The following is a 23,653-nucleotide window of genomic DNA, read 5'->3' as shown; positions in this document are numbered from 1 at the left end:
GATTTTGTGCTTAAAAGCTAACTCTGAAAAATGCTCATTGCTATACTAGGATCCCAAACTAATAAAGACTCTATTGGCTTAAGTTCATGTCTGAGCAGTCCTCTCTAGTGGCTACGCCCACACCACCACCAAACAATAATCATGGGGCAGTAAGATGTGTCCAAAAGCAGCTCATCTGGGATAAGGGTGACTCTGTGGAGGAATATCCACTTGTATCACCTTAGGGCAAGGTGATCTCCACTGCTAGAAGATCAGTTGCTCACCACAAACCTCAGCTTAAGTGCAAATTGGTCATTCACATTACAGACAGAGTTGCAGTGTGTGAGGTTGTGGCCAACCATGAGAGATGTCTTCTACCCGCCAGACATGATTTTCATCTCCAGTGTTATCCAACACAAAGTGATTGGTAGAAACACTGCCAATCTCTTTTTGACAGTGTATACCCTGGGCAGCAGCAGGAAAGCTATTTCTCTATCTGACTGTCTCTTGTAACGGCAATGAGGAAGGCCCCCTCAGCACAGCACCAAGTGCACTGGACATCTCTTGCATGGCAATATTGCCCATGGGAGACCTGGATGAACCTGGTCGCAGCGATGGTCAAGAAAAGCCTACTGAACCGGCATGGTAGAGCACACCTTTGATCTCAGCTCTTTAATCCCACACCCCAGACCCTTAACTCGTGATTTTCAGCCAACACATCTCCAGCAACTGGGGGGAGCTTCAATGAGATAAGCTTTTTTTTTTTTTTGGTCGTTTTTGTTGAGTGTGTATTTTGCTTGGTGTATATTTAGCAGTCCCAAAAACGAAGAGAGGAAAGAACAGATATGATGAGCAGCACGGAGAGCCACCATTTAGATGAGGAACCTGAAGTGTTTTCCAGTCCAGCCTTGTTTTACGGGCTAGGAATTGGGTTTAAATAACTCGTAATTTTCATTTGGCCTCCTAGAAGCCCAAATTGTGAGTCTGGGATTCGCATTCCTTCCCCAAGGGTGGGTTGTTACGGCTTAGGAACTGTCCAGGCCTGGAACACCCGGAGGCGGGAGGACGGATGTGGGGAGGACTCAGAGGCGAGAGGGCTCGATTGGGAGGATTGCACAGCAGTAGGACAGCACAGCGGCGGGGCCGGACGACGGGAGGCTCGGCAGTGCAGGGGGCGAGAGCGCTTCCGGAGCGTGCGGACAGTGTCCGCTGCGGACGACTTCCGGCGGCGGCGTAAACAAGGCCCGGGCGGCCGGAGGCGGGGCGGGCTGCGAGTGCGAGCCGCCTCGGCCGCTCTCCCGCTCCGAGCCAGGTTTCTGCCGCAGCCCGGTCCCCGCGAGACCCGCAGTCGCTGTCGGCGCGCGCCCCAGCGCTCGGCCCGGAGGCGGAGGCGCTGCGCAGGAGAGGCGGGTCGTCAGCGCTGGCTGCGCGCCGCGGTCCACCGCTCCGCTTTCCTTTGTCTCCTGCCTGCGGGGCCGGAGCGGTCTCGGTGCCCAGCGGTGCAGCCTCAAGATGGCTGATGGCAACGAGGATGCTCGAGCGGAGGACCTGCCAGGCCCGGCCTTCGAGAACTACGAGGCCATGGAGCTGGCCTGCCCGGCCGAGCGCAGCGGCCACGTCGCCGTCAGCGATGGGCGCCACATGTTCGTCTGGGGCGGCTACAAGGTCAGTAGGGCCGAGTGGGCTCGATCACCGCCGCAGCTCTTGCTCATTCAGGAGAGCATCTTCCCGCCCTGCCCTGGTGGATTCAGGGCTCCCGAGCTATTGTCACCGCTCTCTTGAATTTATGAGTCAGCTTATCCCACGCACCCCCTCCGCGTTGTTGTCTTTGGAGTGATCGGAGCGAGATTCTGTTAATGTGGGTTGGGTAGCGGGTGACTATGGCCCAAGGTACGGAAAAGGGTGGAGGCGAGGGTGTGCTAGAATCACTCATATCTTTGGGCCAGGTCATCCGGAGCTGGGGCCAGTTAGCCGACAGACACTCTATTGTTTGTCCACTGTGTGAACCAAGGCCACAGGGGTCGCTTACTCAACCTCCTCGTAGGTGTAGCGGTGTCGTCAACACCTGTGCAGATGCCCGTCAACCTATTGTTTGAACGCAGGGCCATTTTTCCTTAACTGGTTTCAGCCGAGAAATGATTGCTCCTCAGTAGGCCTTACTACGAATATTAAAGGGAAAAAAATAAACAACGAATCCCCAGCAACGTATATAATTGGAGTGCAGGTCTTTGGACTTTGTGACCAAGTATCTGTTTAGTCATTTTCACTGCTTGTTATGCCGGGAGCTGGGGAATGCTGCTCTGTCTCCTTAAACCGCTGCTCTCACTGGTTCTCCTGTACTGGTTTTAGAATTCCACGATACATTCTATAGTTCTTGGATTTCATTTGGTGCACATTCATTTGATCCATTTGACCTAAAACTCTGAATACTATTTTAATGATAAAATGACGACCCCCCTCCTTGGGAAATCCAATTCCCTGCGCCTGTGCTGGGATTTGTTTGCTTAAGGGCTCAAGTAATAGTAGCTTATAGTACTGACGACCTGATGATCATAGTTGGCCATTTTGAGACAACTGCCCCTATACCTTCGTTGGTTTAACCATTATTTTGCCAGCATGAATTAACGTATCCTGTTGTCCCTAGCTTCCAGGGACTAGATCTTTAGAGGTCGACGTTGAGAATTCTAGAGAGGTAGAGAGCAGGTGTGTAGTGATTAAAACATTAATTCTAGGGGTGGAGAGATGATGCGGTGGTTAACAGCATTGGCCACATTTCTGAGTTGGATTCTTAGCACCCACAGGGCCGCTCACAACTGTAATTCCAGTCCCAGGGGATCTGATACTCCTCCTCTGGCCTTTCTGTGCATTGTATTGGTGTGTGTGGGGGGGAGGTGCACAGACAGGCATGTCAGCAAAACTTACATACTTAAATAAACCTTTTCAAAACGTCAGCCCCCTTTGAGGAAGGTAGACCGTTAGTCAATCACACTTTGGTCTAAAGTGTGTTATTCATCATCCTGTTTGTGAAAACTAGCATTGAGCCATGGTGTCACAGAGGTGTCATGGCCTTGGACTCTTTCCTGATCCTGCTGGTTCCACACCCTAGTGTTGATGTGGGGATGAGACCCTTCTGTATTGTTCGGAGAAATTGTCAGAGGGAAATTCTGATGGTCGGCTTATAAGGTCCTTCCAGCAGGAAGAGCTGGGAGGGCGACATGGCCAGCTGCTCCGTGTCCAGTCGATCAATAGTCACCCATTTTCAGTGAAGGCCAGTTTTTATTGTATTTGGTCAACCTGAGAAGTGGCCAGGGAGGATCCAGGAATGAAATCAGGCAGTCCTCACAGGAAAGGGAGATTCTTGGTCCCACCGCTGCTTGCTGAATAACCTGAGGCAAATCATTTTCTCTTTACAATCTTGCAATAACTCTTTGTTAGGATTAAATAAGGGAATTTGAGTATATCTGATTAACTTGTTCTTTGTTAGCGTTAACACCTGAAGGGAAGGAGGCCAGAACAAGGAAATCACAGCTGCCACTGAAGACTCAATGTTTGCGTCTGCAGTTTTGCCCATGAGTGGCTGATAGGGCAGCTTGGCTAGAACACCATGTTAGCATGGGTGGGGCTGCAAGTCCCCCAGAGTCTGGGGACTGAGATCAGGGCCGTGGTCTGCTCTATTCAGGATACGGCATGATTTTAGGGCAGCAGCTGAAAGACTGTTGGGTGTGACTCCTTTTGGGGAGGGGGTTGAATGACTCTTGCCTGAGGGGCATTAGGGTGCCTAAGACCATTGGAAAACAGTAATTTACAGTACACAACAGTAATAAGCATACTGTTTTCATAACAGTAGCAAAATTATGGTTACAGAGTAGCAACAAAAATAATCTTATGGTTAGGGGTCACCACACCTTGGGGAACTGTGTTAAAAAAAAGGTGTCAGGGTTAGGAAGGTTGAGATCACTAACTCCCCAGGAGCCCCTTATACTATTTGCAAGGATTGTATCAAAATTTGGACTGCAGATCTGTCTGCACTAAGCTTGTTTAGTATGTGCCTGGGTCCTGGAGACTGCATTTAATATTTATAAGTATACAAAGCTAAATTTTATATGACCAATATCATGAATAGTGTCTCAAATAAGGTAGAGAAATAACCCAGGAAATGCCTCTTTAAAAATATCAGTTACTGGGCAAGGGAGCTGTTCAGTGCATAGCACACTCGATGCACAAGCCTGAGGAGCTGAGTGTGATCTTTACCCATGTAAGGTAGGAGGAGAGAAGTGACTCCCCAGAGCACCGTGGCACACGTGCCATTCCATGTCACATACACACCCCAACACGCTAGTGCAAAATAAAAAGGAAAGGTCAGTTGTTTGTATTTGTAATCTTTCTTTTCTTCATAGAGTAACCAAGTAAGAGGACTGTATGACTTTTATCTGCCCAGAGAAGAGCTGTGGATCTACAACATGGAGACTGGAAGATGGTAACTGGACGTTAACCTTCAAATACGGTTGCAAAGGAAGTGGGAGGTGTCTTTCTGCTTTGACTGTCCTAGACCTTACTGTGTAGTCCAGTCTGGCCTTGAACTCATAGAGATCCTCCTGCGTCTTCGTCTGCCTCCAGAGCACTGAGACTAAACGTGTGCACCACAGTGCCTGACTGAAAACCCATTCTAAGTAATTAAGGATACTGAGCTGCCTTTTCTGGGAACAGTGGTCTGGTGAAGATTAGCTGCTGAGCTTAGTACACACCAGATACTGCCATGATCTTAGAAGCCTCTGTCAAGACCAGGTCAAAGTACCACAGGTGCTACAGGTCTGGTTGGTATTTTGAAAAAATGGGGTTTTTAGTTTGCCATAATTGTTAGGTTTTGTGTGGTTTATTTTATCTGCTTAAAAGAAGTTTTGAGAAAAGTCTCTTTTAAAGTAGTATTTTCTGGATTGCATTAATAGGTGAGTGGCAAAAAGCTTGACCTCCTGGTATGAGGCTCTAGGTTTGATTTTTCAACAGGGGGAAAAGAAAAGATCTGTTTAAAAATAAAAATGAGGGGGCTGGAGAGATGGCTCAGAGGTTAAGAGCACTGACTACTCTTCCAGAGGTCCTTAGTTCAATTCCCAGCAACCACATGGTGACTCACGACCGTGTGAAATTGGATTTGGCGCCCTCTTCTGGTGTGTCTGAAGACAGACAATAAATACAATAAGTGCAACCCTAAATACAATAAACAAATCTTTAAAAGAAATAAAAATAAAAATGAGGGAATGAAGAGATGGCTCAGTGGTTAAGAGGACCCAGATTCAGTGCTCTTCCAGAGGACCCAGACTCAGTCTCCAGCACATACATGATGGTTCACAACCATCTGTAACTCTAGTCACAGAGATCTGATGCCCTCTTCTGGCCTAAAAGGGCAGCAGGTATGCACATGCATGCATATATATATGTATGTATGTGTATTTTTTTTTTCAGAAAAAAATGCCCATACCTATAAAATAAATAATAATAATAAAAAAATGAGCCTGGTGTAGTGGCATGTGCCTTTAATCCAAGTACTCGGGAGGCAGAGACAGATGGATCTCAGTGAGTTCTAAGCCAGCCTGAACTACATAGTTCCAGGACAGTCAGGGCTACACAGAGAAACCCTATCTTGAAAAATATCAAAACAAAGACGAACTGGTAATCTCTGAGAGGGTCTTCGGAGTCTTCTGCCTGTCTAGCAGTACAATTTGAGGATATGTTCGTAGACTCGGGATTTTTCAAAATTTGGGTTAGCCATTTGGGGTTGTATAAATGTGTTTCCCTGTTCATGAAAACTTTCCCCTGCAAAAGACTAGTCTTTACTGTCTTACCGTTGATCTTAAAGCCAGGATGGTTTACAGAAGGTCACAACGATTCTTGTAAATAGTAAATTAGTTAATATGGGCTATTCGCTAATCTTTTTTTAAAGGACTGGAAAATTCCCAAAAGAAGAATTTAACACATTTCTTTTTTTTTTTTTTTTTTTTTGGTTTTTCGAGACAGGGTTTCTCTGTGTAGCCCTGGCTGTCCTGGAACTCACTCTGTAGACCAGGCTGGCCTCGAACTCAGAAATCCGCCTGCCTCTGCCTCCCAAGTGCTGGGATTAAAGGCGTGCGCCACCAACGCCCGGCTAACACATTTCTTAAGATTAAGAATTTACAAGTAAGCCTACTTCAAGCTAAGCAAAGATGAAATGAGGTAAAACCTGATGATGTAGTCAGGACACCTGAGTGAACTGTTAATACTGTAAATCTCTAAAGCTGAGCATGAGGCCACATGTGTTTAATTCTAGCACTTGAGGAAGAATTAGGCAAATTTCTGTGAGTTCTGGGTGATATAATAAAAATGTCTGTTGAGTTAACGAGCACTAGGAATGGGAAGGTTTCCGTTTGGGTCCTTGGCCTACTTAGAAACAGACAGGGCTGTGGAGCTGCTGCGCAGGAGGTGCTGTCTGTCAAGCCCAGGTTTGCAGGCCTCCATATGTATACTGTGACATACCTGTGCCCAAGCACACACAGAAACAAGTAAAACAAAGCCCTCCCATCCAGTTAAGGTCATGTAAATCAAAGCAAACCGTGAGAAATGGCTCTTGGAGTCTGAGGGGCTTTCAGAGCCCTTCATTCCCCTGTGAGGCCGTCTTCCACTATCTGCACAGGTTAATGGGGGGGGGGGAACTGATTCCTTGGGTTACCTTAAAGCTAGGGGAGACCCTGGATATCATCAGCTGCCTTTTGTGGGGATATAAGTTAATAAATCTTGTATTTCTTACATCTGGGAAATGTTGTCATCTAACCCTCCTCCTCGTAGGAAGAAAATCAACACTGAAGGGGACGTTCCCCCGTCTATGTCTGGGAGCTGTGCTGTGTGTGTGGACAGGGTGCTGTACTTGTTTGGAGGGCACCATTCCAGAGGCAATACAAACAAGGTCAGTGTGCTGAGGAGAGGAGTGTGATTCCCAGCAGCCCCTTCCTCATGTTCAACCCCAGATTTATAAAGTTGGCTGCTACTGTGTACTCTAGTTAAGAATGTACTTGATTGTGGGATAAATGTGTGTTGTAGCATCTTCTCTACTGTTCTGTTTACTAGGCCTTTGTAAAAACCAATGCTAGCAGCCTTTGTGTAGTAACTTCCTAGGTGTATTTACTTGATCTCCTAACAACCCTGGGTGGTAGGTGAGTGTTAACCAGAAAGCATTTTCAAAGAACATTACAGACCAACGATTTGGAGTGAAGGGTAAAGGTAAACTCAAAGTCACAGGGATAGATAAACATTGAACGAAGAAGGTAAGTAGTAACTCTCCTCTAACGTTGCCCTAAGGCACATGCTGCTTTGATTTGTCCTTGTTTTTTTCCAAATAGGAAAAAAGATGTCAGTTCTTTTTGGACCAGTAAAAGACAGATGAAGCTTCAGACAGGCCCATAGTCTATAGGTAGACTTCTATTTAACTCATTGGTTTTGCAACTTAGTAAACACTTCGTTTGCAGAGGAGAGAGTTGGAAAGGGACAGTAGGGATGAGTGGTGCAGGAGCTCACATTCTGGAAGAGACACCTAATGGAGCCTGACTAAGTGACTGCAGGATAACCGCCCTGTGCTGACGTGGGTTCTGCCTTTGAAAGTGTTTTTCCTTGGGTGTAGGAATGGGCAGAACAGGTGCTTACTCAATAAGCAGAGCTCGAATTGAATAGGAAGTCAGTGTGGAGACCTGCAGGCATGATTATTTAAAATGTCAGGTGGCTTTGTGGCTTTGAGATCCACAGAAGGAGGTGTCACCACAGCATTGTGGTGTCACTTAAGCTGCAGACCATCCTGTCTTCCTTGGACAAACAAATGCAGATCCAGGAGGGGAATAAATGGAAAGGCTAACCCTGAAAAGGCTTAGGAGGAGTGAAGCTAGTTCCAGGGGTAGGTAACAGAATGATTACTAGTTACTGACTTGGCTAGAGTTCAGTTTGACCAGAAGGGAAGCAGGTGTCTCAGAAAGGTGAGGGGTGTGTTCTGTTACCTGGATTCAAGTCCTTAGACCAGGATTTAACCCTTTTTTTGTTTTTGTTTTTTAAATTTATTTTTATTTTATGTGTATGAATATTTTGCTTGTGTGTGTCCTTTTGCACCATGTGTGTGCCTAGTGCCTAAGAGGCCAGAAGAAGGTATTAGGTCCCCTGGAACTGTAGTTACAGATTGCTGTGAGCTCCCATGTGTGTGCTGGGAATCAAACCCAGATCCTCTGGAAGAGCAGCCAGTGCTTTAAACCACTGGGCCATCTGGCCAACTCTTGAGTATTTAACCTTTTAAGTATTGACTGATTTTTTTTAGCCTTTAGAATTAATTATACAGGAAGACGTGTTAAGTTGAATTTGAAGAGCCTCAGTTTTGGGGGGTTTTTTGGAACATGGCCCTGCTATCAATCAGTCAATTAATTAAAAAGCAGTAAAATTCAAAGCACTTATCTAAAGTTAGGGCAGGATAGGGAGCTTGTGCCATGGTACATGTGAACACAAAGAAGTATAGTTAAGGAAAACAAAAGTAGCTGTACATTTTTAATGTTGCTGATTTAAGAAATTTACATTCTGTTGTAAATTCATGATCCTACCCAGACCAGTGTGGCCGCCAGACGGCATCAGACTTGGCATCTTTATGATAAAATACAGTAAAATGAATGCCAATACTGAGCTTTCTATGTAACAAAACTAACTGAAATCACTGCTTCTGACAGTTCTACATGCTGGATTCGAGGTCTGCAGACAGAGGATTACAGTGGGAAAGAATCGATTGCCAAGGAATTCCTCCATCATCGAAGGACAAACTTGGCGTCTGGGTATATAAAAACAAGTACGTTCAAAGCTATAGGTTTGGCTTTTTGTGCAGAATGTAGCTACCCTGTAAGTTCCCTAGTCAGCATTGTAAAAAAGCATGGAGCATATCACATATAGTAAATTAATACTCGAGTTCATTTAACTTAGTAAATGAAAGCTAATTGTCATGTTAAGTATTATTATTTGAATAATTTCATATACTCAGGTACTCAACCTCATTCCATATGTCAAGATTCAAAAAAAATCTTGTTTCTAGTTTACAGATTCTTAAATCTTTAACTTTTTGGTTTTATATAAAACAGGTTAATATTTTTTGGAGGCTATGGATATTTACCTGAAGATAAAGTATTGGGAACTTTTGAATTTGATGAAACATCTTTTTGGGTAAGTGGAGTTTCAGAATTTCACATGGCCTAATTGATATGTTGAAAAATGTGCTCTATTTTGTTTTTGTCTGCTTTCAGGATTTTTTATTACATTTTGAAATTTTAATTTTGCATGTATGTATGAGTGCATACCGAGGTGCAGGTGATACAGTGTGCATGTCAATTAAAGGACCACTTGGGGGAATTGGTTCTCTCCTTCCATTGACGTGGGGTCTAGGGATTCAACTTAGGCCATGAGGCAGCAAGTGCCTTACGCCAGCTGAGACATCCTACCAGCCCAGAGAGAATTTACATTCACTGGTAGTTTTGTTCATTTTTTTTTTGTTGTTGTTGTTGTTGTTGATAAACTGGGCAAGTAAGGGTTGCATAATTTGTAAAATACAGTATTTGCAAAATAACATAGGTTCTTTTCTGTAGAATTCAAGTCATCCAAGAGGATGGAATGATCATGTCCATATTTTAGACACTGAAACCTTTGTCTGGAGCCAGCCCATCACCACTGTGAGTCTCTGAAGGTTGGAGCGGACTTAGACAAGGGGGGGGCTCACCAGAGTAGTGAGGGTCTGAAGCTGACAGGCCAGCCTTGTTTTCTGAAATGAGGCTGTCTGTAGCTTTGCTTTCCAAGGAGTACAAACCTCAGAAGTTTAACAGAGATATAGTTTGTGTTGTACTTTCATTTGCTAGTAATTAAATTGAGCTTTAAATGAAAAATTAAAGATGAGATTTTTCCTTTTAAAGATACTATACAGTCATTTTTAAACAGCTTTCCTCACACACTGCCTAGCTCATTCAGTAACAGTCTCAGAAATCCTAAAGTACACATTGTGTTATGTGTAACGTAATTCCAAATGAATGAGACTCAGACTATGATTTATTTATTTAGCTTTGGCACAATTACTGGGGGAATACCCCAATGTATTTTTTCTAGCACTAGACTGTTAATTCCCCAGCCGAGCTTCTGTGTCCTCAGGGTTCACTTCAGCCATGCGCTCCTGGCGCATCATGTCTAATGGATACCTTCTCTCTTCCTTCTCCCTTCTCCTCTCCTCTTCCTCTCTCCTTCCCTTTCTTTCTTCATGGTCCCTACCTACGACCCCCAGCCCAGTGACTGAAACTGCCTCTCTTCTGTTCTCCCCAGTAATTAACTGCAGCCACTTTAACCAGTAGTGGTAAATTGGGAACAAGAGTTACGTAGCAGTACTGGGTGTATGTAAGGATCTGCGTACCAGGGGCAACCAGATCTTCTGGCCAGTCTTTAGCATTTGAATACATAGCAGCACCAGACCAACCCCAACAGGTCTTTACACTGTTGCTCTCTAGTGCCCGAGTACCTGGCATATTCTTATTCTGTGATATTCAGAAAACACTGCTATTTCCCCTCTTTGTAAAGTTCGCATCTGTGAAGCTGTTTCCCTTGTTAACAGGGTAAGGCACCCTCACCTCGTGCTGCCCATGCCTGTGCAACTGTTGGAAACAAGGGCTTTGTGTTTGGTGGCAGATACCGAGTGAGTATAGAAACAGGTTTAATGGCTCGCTTTTAGGTGCTCCACGTGGTAACTCTTACTTACTCTTTTTTAGGATGCTAGAATGAATGATCTTCACTATCTTAATCTGGATACATGGGAGTGGAATGAACTGTAGGTATTACCTTAGATATCTAAGATACATTGCAGATTCCCAACCCCGTTCCCTATTAGTATACAAGTTTCTGTAACTTTGGATTTACATAAACATGATTACTAAGGTCCTTAAGGAAGGAATTTTATTTTTATTTCCAGTTTCCCTAACTATGCCTGTTACAGCATGTGTTCAATGTTTGCTGAAAGAAAATGTCTAAAGTTGATTCTGCCTTCAAAGAACATAGTTCAGTATAAAGTATGTAGTTAATACTGAGAGAGGCTTCTCTTCCTGGCATGTGTCTGGATGTAAGATGTGTGTGGGTGCATGTTGTGTGTAGGTCCAAAGCTAACATTGGGAGGGTCTTCAGACATTGTCTACTGTATCACTGAGAAAGGGATCTCTCAACTGAACACAGAGCTCCCCACTATGGTCGCTAGCCAGTTTGCTTGGAGGAGCTCATCGTGGCTTTCTAAGAACCACTGAGTGGCACTGCATGCAGTGACAGGTGGGCTCCATGTCCTCTTGTTACTTAAGTGGGTGCTGAGGATCCAAATGGCCCGCATGCTTTTATGGCAAACACTTTCCCAGCTGTGCCACCTCGGAGACCCAGGAAGCCTCGTCAAGTGTTCTTTGTCGGATAACCTATATATATTTTTAAAGAAGTCCTCAGCGTTTCTCTCTGTGTCTACTTTAAACATAGATCTCATGTATAAGGTTGATTATGTGTGCATGTGGAGGCTTAGTATAGTCTCAGGTATACTCAGTGCTGTCCACATTTTTTATTTTAGGGTGCTTTCTTTGTTCTTGTGACAGGATCTTACAGTGCAGTACAAGTTAACTTAGTATCTAGTGCTTTCCTCAAACTTGTGGAAATCTTCTACCTCAGTAACCTCCCAAGTGCTGGGATTCTGAGTGTGGATCTCTTTTTCCTTTTGAGACATGGTCTCTCCTGGCCTGGTATTTGCCTAGTAGGCTAGGCCAGCACACTCTAGGGGCTCACCTCCCAGCGGTGAGACCAAACATGCGTCAGACCTACCCCCCAGCCCCTTTTAAATAATGTGTGGGTTCTGGGGGGGGGGGGGGGTAGAACTTGGGTTCTCAAGTACTTTATGGACTGAGTTATCCTCCAGACTCTAAACAGATATTATAACTCAGCTATTTATTATTTTTAGAATTCCACAAGGTGTATGCCCCATTGGCAGATCCTGGCATTCACTGACACCAGTCTCTTCAGACCATCTTTTTCTCTTTGGAGGATTTACCACTGAAAAACAGCCACTAAGTGAGTCCTTTAAATATGTATACTACTCACTGAAATTCAATCCTAGCTGTATCCTTTCAGGATGATTTATTAATTTTGATCTGTAACATCTTATAATTGCATGTATTATGTCCTAAATACATTTTACCTGAAAAAAAAAAATGACTTGGAGCACTTAACATCCCTGCTGAAACCTGCATGTGAAGCACCTAACTTCCTTAGTCACAGGGACTGGGAATAGGATTCGACTCACTGCAGTTCCTGCTAGAGTGTATCCTTAAGTACCACACGGACAGGAGGAACATACTTCATGACCTTTTCTTTGGTTTAATCAGGTGATGCCTGGACTTACTGCATCAGTAAAAATGAATGGATTCAGTTTAATCATCCTTATGTTGAAAAACCAAGGTATGAGCTACATGAAAGGTATAATTTCTTGGACTGTTAAGAGCTGAGGATGCTTTGGCTGGATTTTATCCAACATTCTTAGAAAAGTCTTGTTGATATTAAGGTTTAACATCATACTTCCAAAAAGGAAACCAACTAGCATTGACCAAGTGTCTGAAGTTTGCTTTCCCATTATTTATATGGATAACACTGGTAATGCTTTAAAATTTTAAGAATGTAGATGGGGGGGGGGTCAAACCAAGAATCACTCATTATTTTATAGCAGCATTATTCAAGGAAGAATAAGTCAAACTTCTCAAAGGCATGTGGGAGTAGGGGGCCAGGTAAGGAGGCGCATACCTGTAATCCCAGCCCTTAGAAGCCAGAAGCAGGAGGATCAGCTCAAGGCCAGCTCTGGGCTACACAAGACACTAAAAAGTTGGAGGTGTTTTGTTGTTTTTGTTTTTTCCTTTTTTAAACAGAGTCTCCTTAATCTCAAAAGAAATCGCTACAGGCAGGTGCGTACTTAGCATTGGTATTTACAGTGAATTTAAATATTCCAACCTCAATTTTTTCATTCAGGCCTCTAGCCCAAGTACACTCATGCTGCTAAGACACTGGCAGAAATGACCTTTCCATACAACTTTCCAGCTTAGAGAGCTTTGGAATTTTCAGTGTTTTCAGACACTGTGTGAGGCCAACTCACCTTGCCACTCCTTAGCCCCCATAAGATTTTTTATTTTTTAATTGCTAACAAAGACCTAGATTGTGTGGTTAAAAGTACCTTATTATGGGGGCTTACAACCATCTGTAATTGAACCTGATTCCCTCTTCTGGTATGTCCAAAGATAGAGCACTCATATACATAAAATAAATAAATCTGGCCGGGCGGTGGTGGCGCACGCCTTTAATCCCAGCACTTGGGAGGCAGAGGCAGGTGGATTTCTGAGTTCGAGGCCAGCCTGGTCTACAGAGTGAGTTCCAGGATAGCCAGGGCTACACAGAGAAACCCTGTCTCAAAAAACCAAAAAAAATAAAAAATAAAAAAAAATAAATAAATAAAATAAATAAATAAATAAATAAATCTTTAAAAAAAAGAGAAAGAAAGAAAACCTCATATGTAGCCCTCACTGGCCTGGAACATCTGTAGACCAGGTTGGCCTGGAATTCCCTGAGATGCACCTGCCTCTGCCTCCAGAGTGCTGGGATTGAAGCACCACCAAGGCCAGCCTTAAAAAAAAAGCTGCTTTTCCATAGAATTGGATTTCTTACCGTATTTGGTCCGAACTTCCTTGAAGTCTCTAGTCTGTCACCAGCTTTACAATGTGTTTAAAGCGATCGGCTACACTGAGCTCAGGATTTTGTTTTCCATGCAGATTATGGCATACAGCTTGTGCAAGTGATGAAGGAGAAGTCATTGTTTTTGGTGGTTGTGCCAACAATCTGCTGGTTCATCATAGAGCTGTAAGTACATCTTCACTACTACTGAACATATTTTTTGAAAAATAACATTTTGTGTGTGTAGGCATACATGAATGTCCAATGGGATGAAGACAGTATAGTTAATTCTGTCCATTATGTGGGTCTTGGGGATCTAATCTCTCTGTAGCCCTGGCTCTCTTGGAACTCACTCTGTAGACCAGGCTGGCTTTGAACTCAGAGATCTGCCTGCTTCTGCCTCCTTTAGGCATGCATTACCACCACTTGGCTTTTTAAAAAAGATTTGTTTATTTAACGTATGTGAGTATACTGTGGTTTTCTTAAGACACACCAGAAGAGGGCATCACAACAAATTATAGTTGTGAGCCACCATGTGGTTACTGGGAATTGAACTCAGGATGACCTCTGGAAGAGCAGTCAGTGCTCTTTAACCTCTGTGCCATCTTTCCAGCTCAGCTTGTTTTAAATTAAAAACAAAGAAAAAAACCAAACTCCTTCATGTGATAGGTCTTTTGCTTTCATGTATGTCTGTGTACCATATGCATACAGTTCTCATGGAGACCAAAAGAGGGTATCAGATCCCCTAGAGCGAGGTTACAGGTGATTGTGAACAGCCCCAACTGGATGCTGGAACTGAACTCAGGACCTTTGGAAGAGTGGCCCCTTCTCTTAACAGCTGATCCATCTCTCTCCAGACCCTCTTTTTCTGCATAGCTTAGTCCTCAGCATAAGACCCATGCACGCTAGGTAGCGCTTCACTGCTGAGCTCTTGCCCCGTTCTGCCTTTGCTTCCTAGCACTGTGGTTACAGTAGTGTACCACACCAGCCTGCTTTCAGCACTTGCAATCTTACCTGTTCCTTTGTTTTTTTCAGGCACACAGTAATGAAGTACTTATATTTTCAGTTCAACCAAAATCTCTTGTACGGTAAGTTCTTACCAGGTATTTGGCACCAGGTATATGATTGTTTAAAGGCAATAATGAGTCTTCATTCAAGTTAATGTATTTAGTAAAATTATTTTCACTTTCCTTGTCTACTTTTAGGCTAAGCTTAGAAGCAGTCATTTGCTTTAAAGAGATGCTAGCCAACTCGTGGAGCTGCCTTCCAAAACACTTACTTCACAGTGTTAATCAGAGGTTTGGTAGTAACAACACTTCTGGATCATAAGGCTTTGTAGATAATACTTCTGGTCTACTTGCATGGAAAGCAACCCTGTATTTGTCACACAGTGTCATCCTTTGTATAATTATATGCGTTGTTGTAGTTTGCAGCTTTCTGGGTTTTATGTGCATGTGAATGGCCTAGAGAACCTATTTTTGTGTCTAAAGTTTACAATAAATGTATTTAACATCATTACTTGTCTAAAGTTAAAAAAAAATTACTGTGTTGGCTTTTTTTTTTTTAAACGATTCATTTATTTCATGTATACGGAATGGTGTTTTCTTGCATGCATGAGGGTGTTGGATTCCCTGGAACTGGAGTTACAGACAGTTGTAAGCTGCAATGTGGGTGCTGACAACTGAACCTGGGTCCTGTGGAAGAACAGCCAGTGCTCTTAACCGCTGAGCCATCTCTCCAGCCCCTGCATTGACTTTTTATACCCAGAATGGGTATAACACTTTTTACATCTATCTTTTGATAATCTGGATGTAATGTATCTGTAGAAATGTGAAGATGCTCCATCTTTAGCCTTTAAGCTTATGTATCCAAGGCTGAACTTTAATCAGTGTCCTCTAGCTTCCGCCTCTCAAGCACTAGAACTGAAAGTGTGCTGTCCCAGCCGGGTGGGTGTGTCTGCTGGCACGGGCAGTGAGACTTCCACAGCCCAAGCTGCAATTCATGTACTACTTCAATCTTAATGTATTGGTGTTGTCCTGGGACATGTGGTGATCATGGTTACTAGCCAGTTAATTAAAAAGTGGCAGTTTATACCTCATGAAGGGAGAGATAATGTATGGCTTCATTCTATATTCTAATAGGAGCCAGAAGAATACTGGTCTAGCAATCTTTAGTGATAACCCTAAAAAAAAATATGCACTTTCGATTTTTCCCGCCCAAGACTGGGTTTCTCTCTGTAGCCTTTGCTGTCCTTAGCTCAAACTCAGATCTACCTACCTCTGCCTCCGCGATGCTGCCACCACCACCCAGCAACAAAATGCACTTCTGTCATTATAGGCCAAGACACTTGAGCCTGGTGGTGGTGATGGATGCCTTTAATTCCAGCACTCGGGAGGCAGAGAGGCAGGCAGATCTCTTGAATTCAAGGCCAGTTTGGTCTACAGAGTGAGTTCCAGGACATCCACAACTACAGAGAAACTCCGACTTGAAAAAACCAAAACCACCATAAGACATTTTTAACTATTTGATAGCTGCTGGGGGCAGGGATGGGGGAGAAAATGGCAAACAGCTGAGACATTACAAGAGGAAGGTGGTATATATATATATATATATATGAATGCACAGAAACTATTGTCATTTTCTTGTGTTTTTTTTTTTTTTTTTTTTGCATTTGATGTAAAATTTGGCAAAGTGTTCAAGACACAAACCTTAAATGTTTAATTGCTCCACTAACCAAACAAAACCTCTTGTGACTGGCTGTACTATGTATTAGATGTTATATACAGTAGACCACTACGTCAGTAGTTTATGCACTTGAGCTATTTCAGGGTCTTTACATCATGAAATGAAACCTCAAGAATTTCAATAAAATGTAGAACAATACAATTACAGATGTGTATCATTAAGTTTTCACAAATATTTTAGGAAATACTATCATAATATTTTATACATATATAAAACTTGGGAAAAAAATCTTAAGTCCTTTTGGTGATATAGCAAGGCAGTATGTTCATTTGTAAAGTGGAAGTTCTGTTAACATGTTGTCTGCATCTTTGAACTTCCAAAGGCTACAAAACTGGCTGTTCAGTGTTCAGGATTTCATTCCAGCTATTTTCTTTTTACATGCAGAAGATTAGGTGCAGACACTTTCACTTTTCCAGGAATGTTTCTTGATAAATCTGTGTCCTAAAATAAAAACAAAAAAAGTACTTAATAGGATCATATCCTATTTAGGGTAATTAATGTGTACTCTACTGTCAGAAGAAAGGCACTTACAACTTTTGCCAAGTAGACCTACTTAGGGTTCCTAGTAAGACAGCACGTGTCAAGAAAAGAGCTTGATCATACCACTAAGTCACCAGAGCCAAAGGGAACTTTACCTTCACACTTCGGAATAAGTCTTTTTCTCTTGCTGTAGCTTCTTTGGAGTGCATGAAACTATTCAAGGCTGTCTTTGCAGCTGTAAGTAGAGCACAGAGGAATGTACTTCTGGTTCAGTCACTAAACTATTTAAAAATGACAAAAAAAAAAAAAGCAAAAAACAAACAAACAAAAAAAACCCCTAAATTACCTTTTCCCTTTTTCTGAACTCCAGGAGTAAGTTTCACTTTGTATCTTAAAAAAAAAAAAAAGATATTGTACGAGTTACTGCATGGAAACCAAAGATTCCTAAAGCTACTTGGCAGTGATTATGAATGCAACAATAGTGACTTACTTATAGTTTGTCATGATGGTGTAAGGGGCACATATTGGAATAGCAAACATTAGTATATCTTCAGGATGTGGCTGCCCTGTCAAAGAGTCAAATAGAGTTTCCTAAAGGAGAAAAATAAAAAAAGTTATAAAAGGAATTTATGCCAAACTTTAAAACAGTAAATGCTGGAGGAGGAGTGTTATTGAGAAGTAGAGCCCTTGCCTAACTGCAAAGTCTGTTCAGCTCACACCGTCATAAAGGCAAGATCTAAAACAACAAATTAGTATCTGAGTACATGTTTAGCCTTTTCTGACAGACATACAATCTGACGACAGTACCCAAATTCTGCTTACAGTTCCAGAGGACTGAAATGTTTCAGTACATAATCTTTACAACTTATAACAATGGGAATAGTTTTCAACATACCATTTAATTTGCTTTAGAGAGGGAGGAAGACAAATTGGACTTGCAGCTAAACTGCACAGGAGAGCGACTGTGGATGAAAATGATACACAGAACTAATAACTGCGAGGAGCTTAAGTCCATTGTAAGGAAACAACTTATACTTGGGCCAGACCAGTGATTTTTCTCTCTGGTGTGTGGAAGCCTCTACTAACCTCTAATAATTTAACAGTCTTTCACTGAACCTAGAGCTCAGAGACTGGGGAGCAAGCTCCAGAGCCTTGTTTCTACTTCCTTCGTGGCAGGACTGCAGGGACATGCTGCCTTGCTTGGTTTTTCATGTGGGTGCTGGGATTGAGTTCAGGTCCTAATGCGTCCAAGGGGAGCACTTTATAGACTGAGCTATCTTGTAAGACAAAATAGAATCTCATTGTGTAGCTCTTGATGTCCTGGAATGACTTTGTAGACCAACCCGGCATTAATTCAGAGATCCATCTGCCTCTGCCTCCCATATATGGGGATTAAAGGCATGTACTACCAACTTTGGCTAGACCAGGGATTTTGCATCCCGCTATATGAGACTGGTGCATAAACGTTTTGGCTTTCAGAAAGAAAGGAGTGACATCTAGTGGGTTAGGCAACAGGTATTATTAGTTCATAATATTTTAGGCCTTGCAACAAAAGATCATACTTTCCAAAATGTTAACAGTGCCAAAGTTGAGAAGTCTACTTCTACTTGGTGTGTGTGTGTGTGTGTGTGTGTGTGTGTGTGTGTGTGTGTACACAAGCATATACATACCAGAAGAGGATACCAAGTCTAAAGCTATAGCTATTACTGGTTTTCAGTGGCCCAACATAGAGGGCAGGAGGTGCTCTGTTCTTAAGGAAAAATTTCAGAACTCCTTAGACTAGTTCTCATTTGTAGGCTATCTACAAGGGCAAAATGCTTTGATGTTGAGCTTTTAAGTAATTTACAGAGTCTCAAAACTGTCCTAATGGTGATAATTATCCCCATAATAATAAGAATATTGAAGCACAGAGGAAGGGGAGGAATAAAGAGTATTTTCAGGCTAGGTATGGTGGGGCACACCTTTAAACCCAGCTCTCAGGAGACAAATGGAGGCAAGCTCCAGCCTGGCCAAGACTACACACTGAGACCCTAGCAAACACGTAAACAACAAATCCAAAAGACTAGTTTGAGACTTACACAGTTATATCTAGCACAGATGATACCTCATCCCAGACAGTGGCTGCAGAGCCTGCAGTTGTCTTTTCAGTTTTGAGTAGTAGTAGATATGTTGGGCAAAGATTACAATGAAATGTGATAGAAGCCTTACTCAAATCCTACCTCATTTCCCTGCTGGTCCAGATCATGTTCTTCCTAGTTTCAAAAACAAAAATTAAAGTCAGCTATAAAAGTCTGTATCAATAAGCCACAAGCAGAAAAAAAAGATACAATAAGGCTGTTGTATAACAAAAATTCAAGACTACAAGTCTATTAGTATATATGCATTTAATATTTTAGAAAGCATTGCCACTGAAAGAGAAAAATAGTGTTTTTAGCCAGTGACAAAGCCTTTTACTTAAGGTATATTGCTGAAACAGTGTAAGTTGTAGAGACAACCTGAAATGACAACTTAGCTAAATGTTTGCAAAGAAAAAAGTAATTCTTATAAAAAGGACTTCAAAAGGAGTTTTACCAGCAACTTTAAGATAACCTTCAAATATTGAGATAATCTTAATTCTGTGTATTTATGTTATATGCACTGTACCTATTTGGAGACAAACTAGTCTCAGCCTGTTTAGGCTTTAGGCTCTTTAGACTTTTAAGGACTTTAGAGTGCACAATTTTTTAAATAATAAATTTGTATCTAGTAGTTCTGCAGGATAAAAGTCCAAGATCAGGACAGCAGTAGGTTTTGTCAAGAAGTGCCTCGAAATGATACCTTATGTGGTAGCCAGTGTAATCCGAGCACCAGAGAGGTAGAGGCAGGAGGACCTTACTCTACAAAAGCAACTCTGTGCTACACAAGACTCAATTAAAACTGTCTTTGATGACAGGCCTTCATCTGAGAGACTCCTTTAATCTCTTATAAGAGCATTAATTCCCTTCTTAAAAGTTCCAGTTCTTAATAGTATCACACTGGGCTAGACCATAATCCATACCCACAAAAGATTAATAATTTCTCTTAGGAATCTTCCCTCTCCACGACTTGCTACATATCACGCGCTAGTCTTAAACTTGTGCTCCTTCTGCTTTGGCCTTCCAAGTGCTGCCACCATACCTGGTATGGATATATATATATATATATATATATTTGGTTTTGGTCTTTTCGAGACAGGGTTTCTCTGTGTAGCCCTGGCTGTCCTGGAACTCACTCTGTAGACCAGGCTGGCCTCGAACTCAGAAATCCGCCTACCTCTGCCTCCCAAGTGCTGGGATTAAAGGCGTGCGCCACCACCGCCTGGCTGGATATTTTTGAGCCTAAAGTTTATAGATAACTACAGATACGGAAATAGTATATATAAAAACTTGTGAACCAAAATGAAATTTAGAACCATTAACAACACTGTTCAGTAGAGGGGAAAATAGTGTCAAGAAATCCCTGTAAACATCTCACTAAACTGAACTTGAATTATTCAACTAAAAGTAAAGTAACATAGCTGATTGTGCTGGGATTCCAGTGATTACCACACCTGTCAGTCTCATACACATTTCTTTGTTATCTGTCCGTGCACTAATATATACTTAACTGCCTTTTAAACAAATTGATAAAGCAATTAACTACCTCAGCTAGAGAAAATTAACTTCTATAACTGAGACTTAACTCCTGACAAATTATTTTTTAATATTATGTAACACAATAAAGTTTATAATCCTAAAGAAAAGCTTACAGAAGTAAAACTTTATTTTCTACTCAAAATAAGCCCAATTATTTCTTATTAAACTGAGTTACACAGGAATCATGTAAATTCTCTTCCATACAACTTTTATTTCATGGGTGCTATGTGTACATATACTTCTGCCTATACACCCGTGGAGGTCAGAGGGCAATTGTAGATGTCATCTCCAGGAACACCATCCACTTTAAGAAAAGATCTCTTATTGGCTTAGAGCTTGCTGAGTGGGGTCTGTTCCATGTCCTTCTCCCCCGCCCCCCAAAGGCCCAGGATCATAAGCACATAAATTACACCAGTTCCAGGGCTAGGACTCAGGCTCTCTGGAGCACTTTACAGAAAGCCATCTCTTTAGACCCACGCTAATTTCCCAAAGGCTTCTAAGAAGATTATCACTCCACATTCTTATGAAACGAATTGTAGTCTTTGAGGCTGTGTTTCTACGGTGAGGACTGTGACATACCATGGACCAGCCTTGTCAGTTCCAGGCCCTGGTCACCCCAGCTGGGACACTTACCTTGTCATCATGTGGCTCATCTACAGCTAAGTCTTGTAAGTCGTGAGCTAAAACCTGAAGGGATGGAGTTTCTTTAACAACATCTAGAACCCGCTGTCCACCTCTGGGTTTCTGGGGGGGTTTCTTCACAGGTTCATCTTTTGTTTTTCCTTTTTTTCCTTTCTTCCCCTTTTCTTCTTTGTTTGAACCTGCAGACTTTCAATTCATGGCGGGGGGGGGGGGGGAGAGAAAAGTCAATGTAATTATTAGTACTAAGGTCTTTAAATAATTTTACTTTTATGTTGTGAATCTAAGCTTTTATTTTCCTTATATTTGTGTATGTGTGAGTGTAGTGTAGGGGTACATATGCTGTAGCATACACGTGGAGCTTACATGCAGGAGTTAGGAACTGAGTTCAGGCTTGGTGAGGTGTCTTTACCCATAGAGGCATCTCACTAGCCCAAATACTGCTAAGGCTTTCAATGTTTCTCATAGCCTAGAAGCCACTAAAAAGTCAGAGAAATGATTTTAGATGTTACTCACTGCCAACAATTTCATAATAAGTTCACGATCTTCATCATCTTGGTCTTTGTATTTTTCCTTCATTTTTTTCATTTTACTCTGAAATCAGAAGATTTGAAAAAAAAAATCAGTAAAGACTATTTTTAAAATAAATGCCTCTTTCATTCTATCAAATAAGCTTTTGAACAAGGTCCCAAGCATTATAAAGAACAATATGGAACACAGGAAGATGGGTATGCCATAGCCCTCATCCTAAAGGAATTTGCCACAATGGGACAGAAGACATAAATACAAGTAAGGGGAAAGCAACACAACTTTTTTTTAAGTGTCTTTAAATAAAAGTCTGGCTCACTGCCCTTCTCCCACTGTCTATGAGCCTTCCCTTCTTGGGCCTCTGTGCAAGAATGGTGGGGACTGAGCAGGCTTGTCTAAGTGATCTCACAGGTAACCCGTGTTGTTGTTGACACATGGCTCTCCTGTCTCCTGCTCCCCCCCCCCCCCCGTCTGAAGCAAATGGTCCTGCCACAGTGAGACCATGAAAGCCACCTCACAACGACTGCCTTGTCCAACTTTCAAATCTCAGTCTAGCATCAGCAAAGAAGGCGTGCTCTACTACTTCAGTGCTGTGGTACTTAAGATCTTAGCAACAATTAGCATCAGAAGTTTGTGTGTATAGTTGGAAACCCTTTCCAGACGAACACCGTCTGGAACACTCTTACCTTTCCAGCTAATTTTCAGTCACAGAATTTAAAAAAAAAAAAAAAGTCCTTGTACATATTCTTTATTACTTAAAAATTATTTTGTATCATTCTGTGTATGTGTTCCGCCTGCACATGTATCTATGTACCACTCACATTCCTGGTGCCACACAGAGACCAGAAAAGCATACTGGATTTTGTGGGACTAAGGTAAGAGTTGTTAGCTGGGACTGAAGCTCGGTCCTCTGGAAGAGCAGTCAGCCCTTTCTATTTCACCTTTAAACTTTACAAAACCAAGAGGAGCCCCTTAACTTTGCTTGTGAGCTATACTGAACTAACAGATCACGTAGACGCAGATTTCCTACCTTCTGCCCTCTCTTCATTGGCTGTCCAGCTGCCACGGTCTTGCTTGTGTTCTGGTAAGCTTCAGAGTGCATAGCACTTTCCTTTTCTTTGTCCTTTTCTTCTGTCACTTCTAAATCCCCTGAATCACATGGGAGCTTTTTCTTTTTCATTTCTCTACATACAAATCAAGCAGAAATATCAAATTTTAAGAATGTCAAATGTGCCCTAAAAACTGTAAAAGGAGAAGGGAAGATGTATAGTGTGTGGCGGCCTCTCCTTAGCTTGATAATCACCAAAGCACTGTATACAGAGGCTCAAATAACCATGGGAGAAAGACCTGAAGATCTTTCAAAGATGTTTCATTCTGTCATCCAGACTCAAAAATATTACCTTAGCTTATCCTTCCTCAACCCCAAATTCATTTATTCAACTAACAACCCTGATGTGTAAACACTGAGATTTGCAGTATTCAATCAGCATGACTTTGCCACATCTTGGACATTGGTTAGTGGAATAGATGTTTCCAAATACAAACCCACTAAGGAAGAAGGGTACATTCTGCTGCTCTGGCATCTTTCTATCTCAGTGCTACTGTCTTAGTCCAGGTCCTCATTGCCTCTCAGATTTCCTCTGTATCCCTTATAACCTCCCTTTCCCAGATTTATCTGTTAATCTGCCCTGTTTCCTTATCTAGGCTAAATTATGCAGCCTTACAGACAGCTCTGTACAAAGTCACTTTCAGACAAGGCCACCAACCTCTGTTTAGAGATAGTCTCTAGACAAAGAGACAGAGACAGGAAGCCCCACTGAGAAAGGGAGTCCCTCATTTTGTGCAGGGTTCAGACAGTCACCCTGTCATGGGGG

General features: G+C 42.3%; 2 protein-coding genes across 2 annotated transcripts in view; one reads left to right on the top strand and one right to left on the bottom strand.

Moving 5' to 3' along the window:
* The first annotated feature begins 1,183 nt into the window (after positions 1–1,183).
* Positions 1,184–15,274, top strand: Klhdc2 (kelch domain containing 2). The gene is made up of 13 exons (XM_028782880.1): positions 1,184–1,644; positions 4,377–4,456; positions 6,796–6,913; positions 8,703–8,818; positions 9,105–9,186; positions 9,606–9,689; positions 10,613–10,693; positions 10,767–10,825; positions 11,981–12,090; positions 12,405–12,477; positions 13,833–13,920; positions 14,770–14,822; positions 14,940–15,274. Exons 1-13 carry the CDS (start codon positions 1,492–1,494, stop codon positions 15,061–15,063), a joined length of 1,221 nt encoding a protein of 406 aa, XP_028638713.1. The 5' UTR covers positions 1,184–1,491; the 3' UTR covers positions 15,064–15,274.
* The window catches only part of Nemf (nuclear export mediator factor), a 53,738-nt gene continuing 44,971 nt past the window's right edge, over positions 14,887–23,653 (bottom strand). Inside the window, exons 26-33 of the mRNA XM_028782871.1 lie at positions 22,810–22,963; positions 21,768–21,845; positions 21,246–21,440; positions 19,179–19,211; positions 17,450–17,550; positions 17,306–17,349; positions 17,115–17,194; positions 14,887–16,920 (exon numbers count right to left, since the gene is read on the bottom strand). Coding sequence (XP_028638704.1) covers positions 16,843–16,920; positions 17,115–17,194; positions 17,306–17,349; positions 17,450–17,550; positions 19,179–19,211; positions 21,246–21,440; positions 21,768–21,845; positions 22,810–22,963 — 763 coding nt within the window. The 3' untranslated portion in view covers positions 14,887–16,842. The remainder of the gene's footprint in view (positions 16,921–17,114; positions 17,195–17,305; positions 17,350–17,449; positions 17,551–19,178; positions 19,212–21,245; positions 21,441–21,767; positions 21,846–22,809; positions 22,964–23,653) is intronic.

This window comes from Grammomys surdaster, unplaced genomic scaffold (assembly GCF_004785775.1).
Source record: "Grammomys surdaster isolate TR1022 unplaced genomic scaffold, NIH_TR_1.0 98, whole genome shotgun sequence".
NCBI lineage: Eukaryota > Metazoa > Chordata > Mammalia > Rodentia > Muridae > Grammomys > Grammomys surdaster.
Note: the sequence above shows the minus strand (reverse complement) of the source record. Positions and strands in the feature narration are given on the sequence as shown.

Excerpts from the sequence above, each read along its gene's own strand:
- Klhdc2 (XM_028782880.1), top strand. The coding sequence starts at position 1,492 with ATGGCTGATGGCAACGAGGATGCTCGAGCGGAGGACCTGCCAGGCCCG. Across the intron at positions 9,187-9,605 it reads TTGATGAAACATCTTTTTGG|AATTCAAGTCATCCAAGAGG; the intron begins GTAAGTGGAGTT and ends TCTTTTCTGTAG. Across the intron at positions 10,694-10,766 it reads TGTTTGGTGGCAGATACCGA|GATGCTAGAATGAATGATCT; the intron begins GTGAGTATAGAA and ends ACTCTTTTTTAG.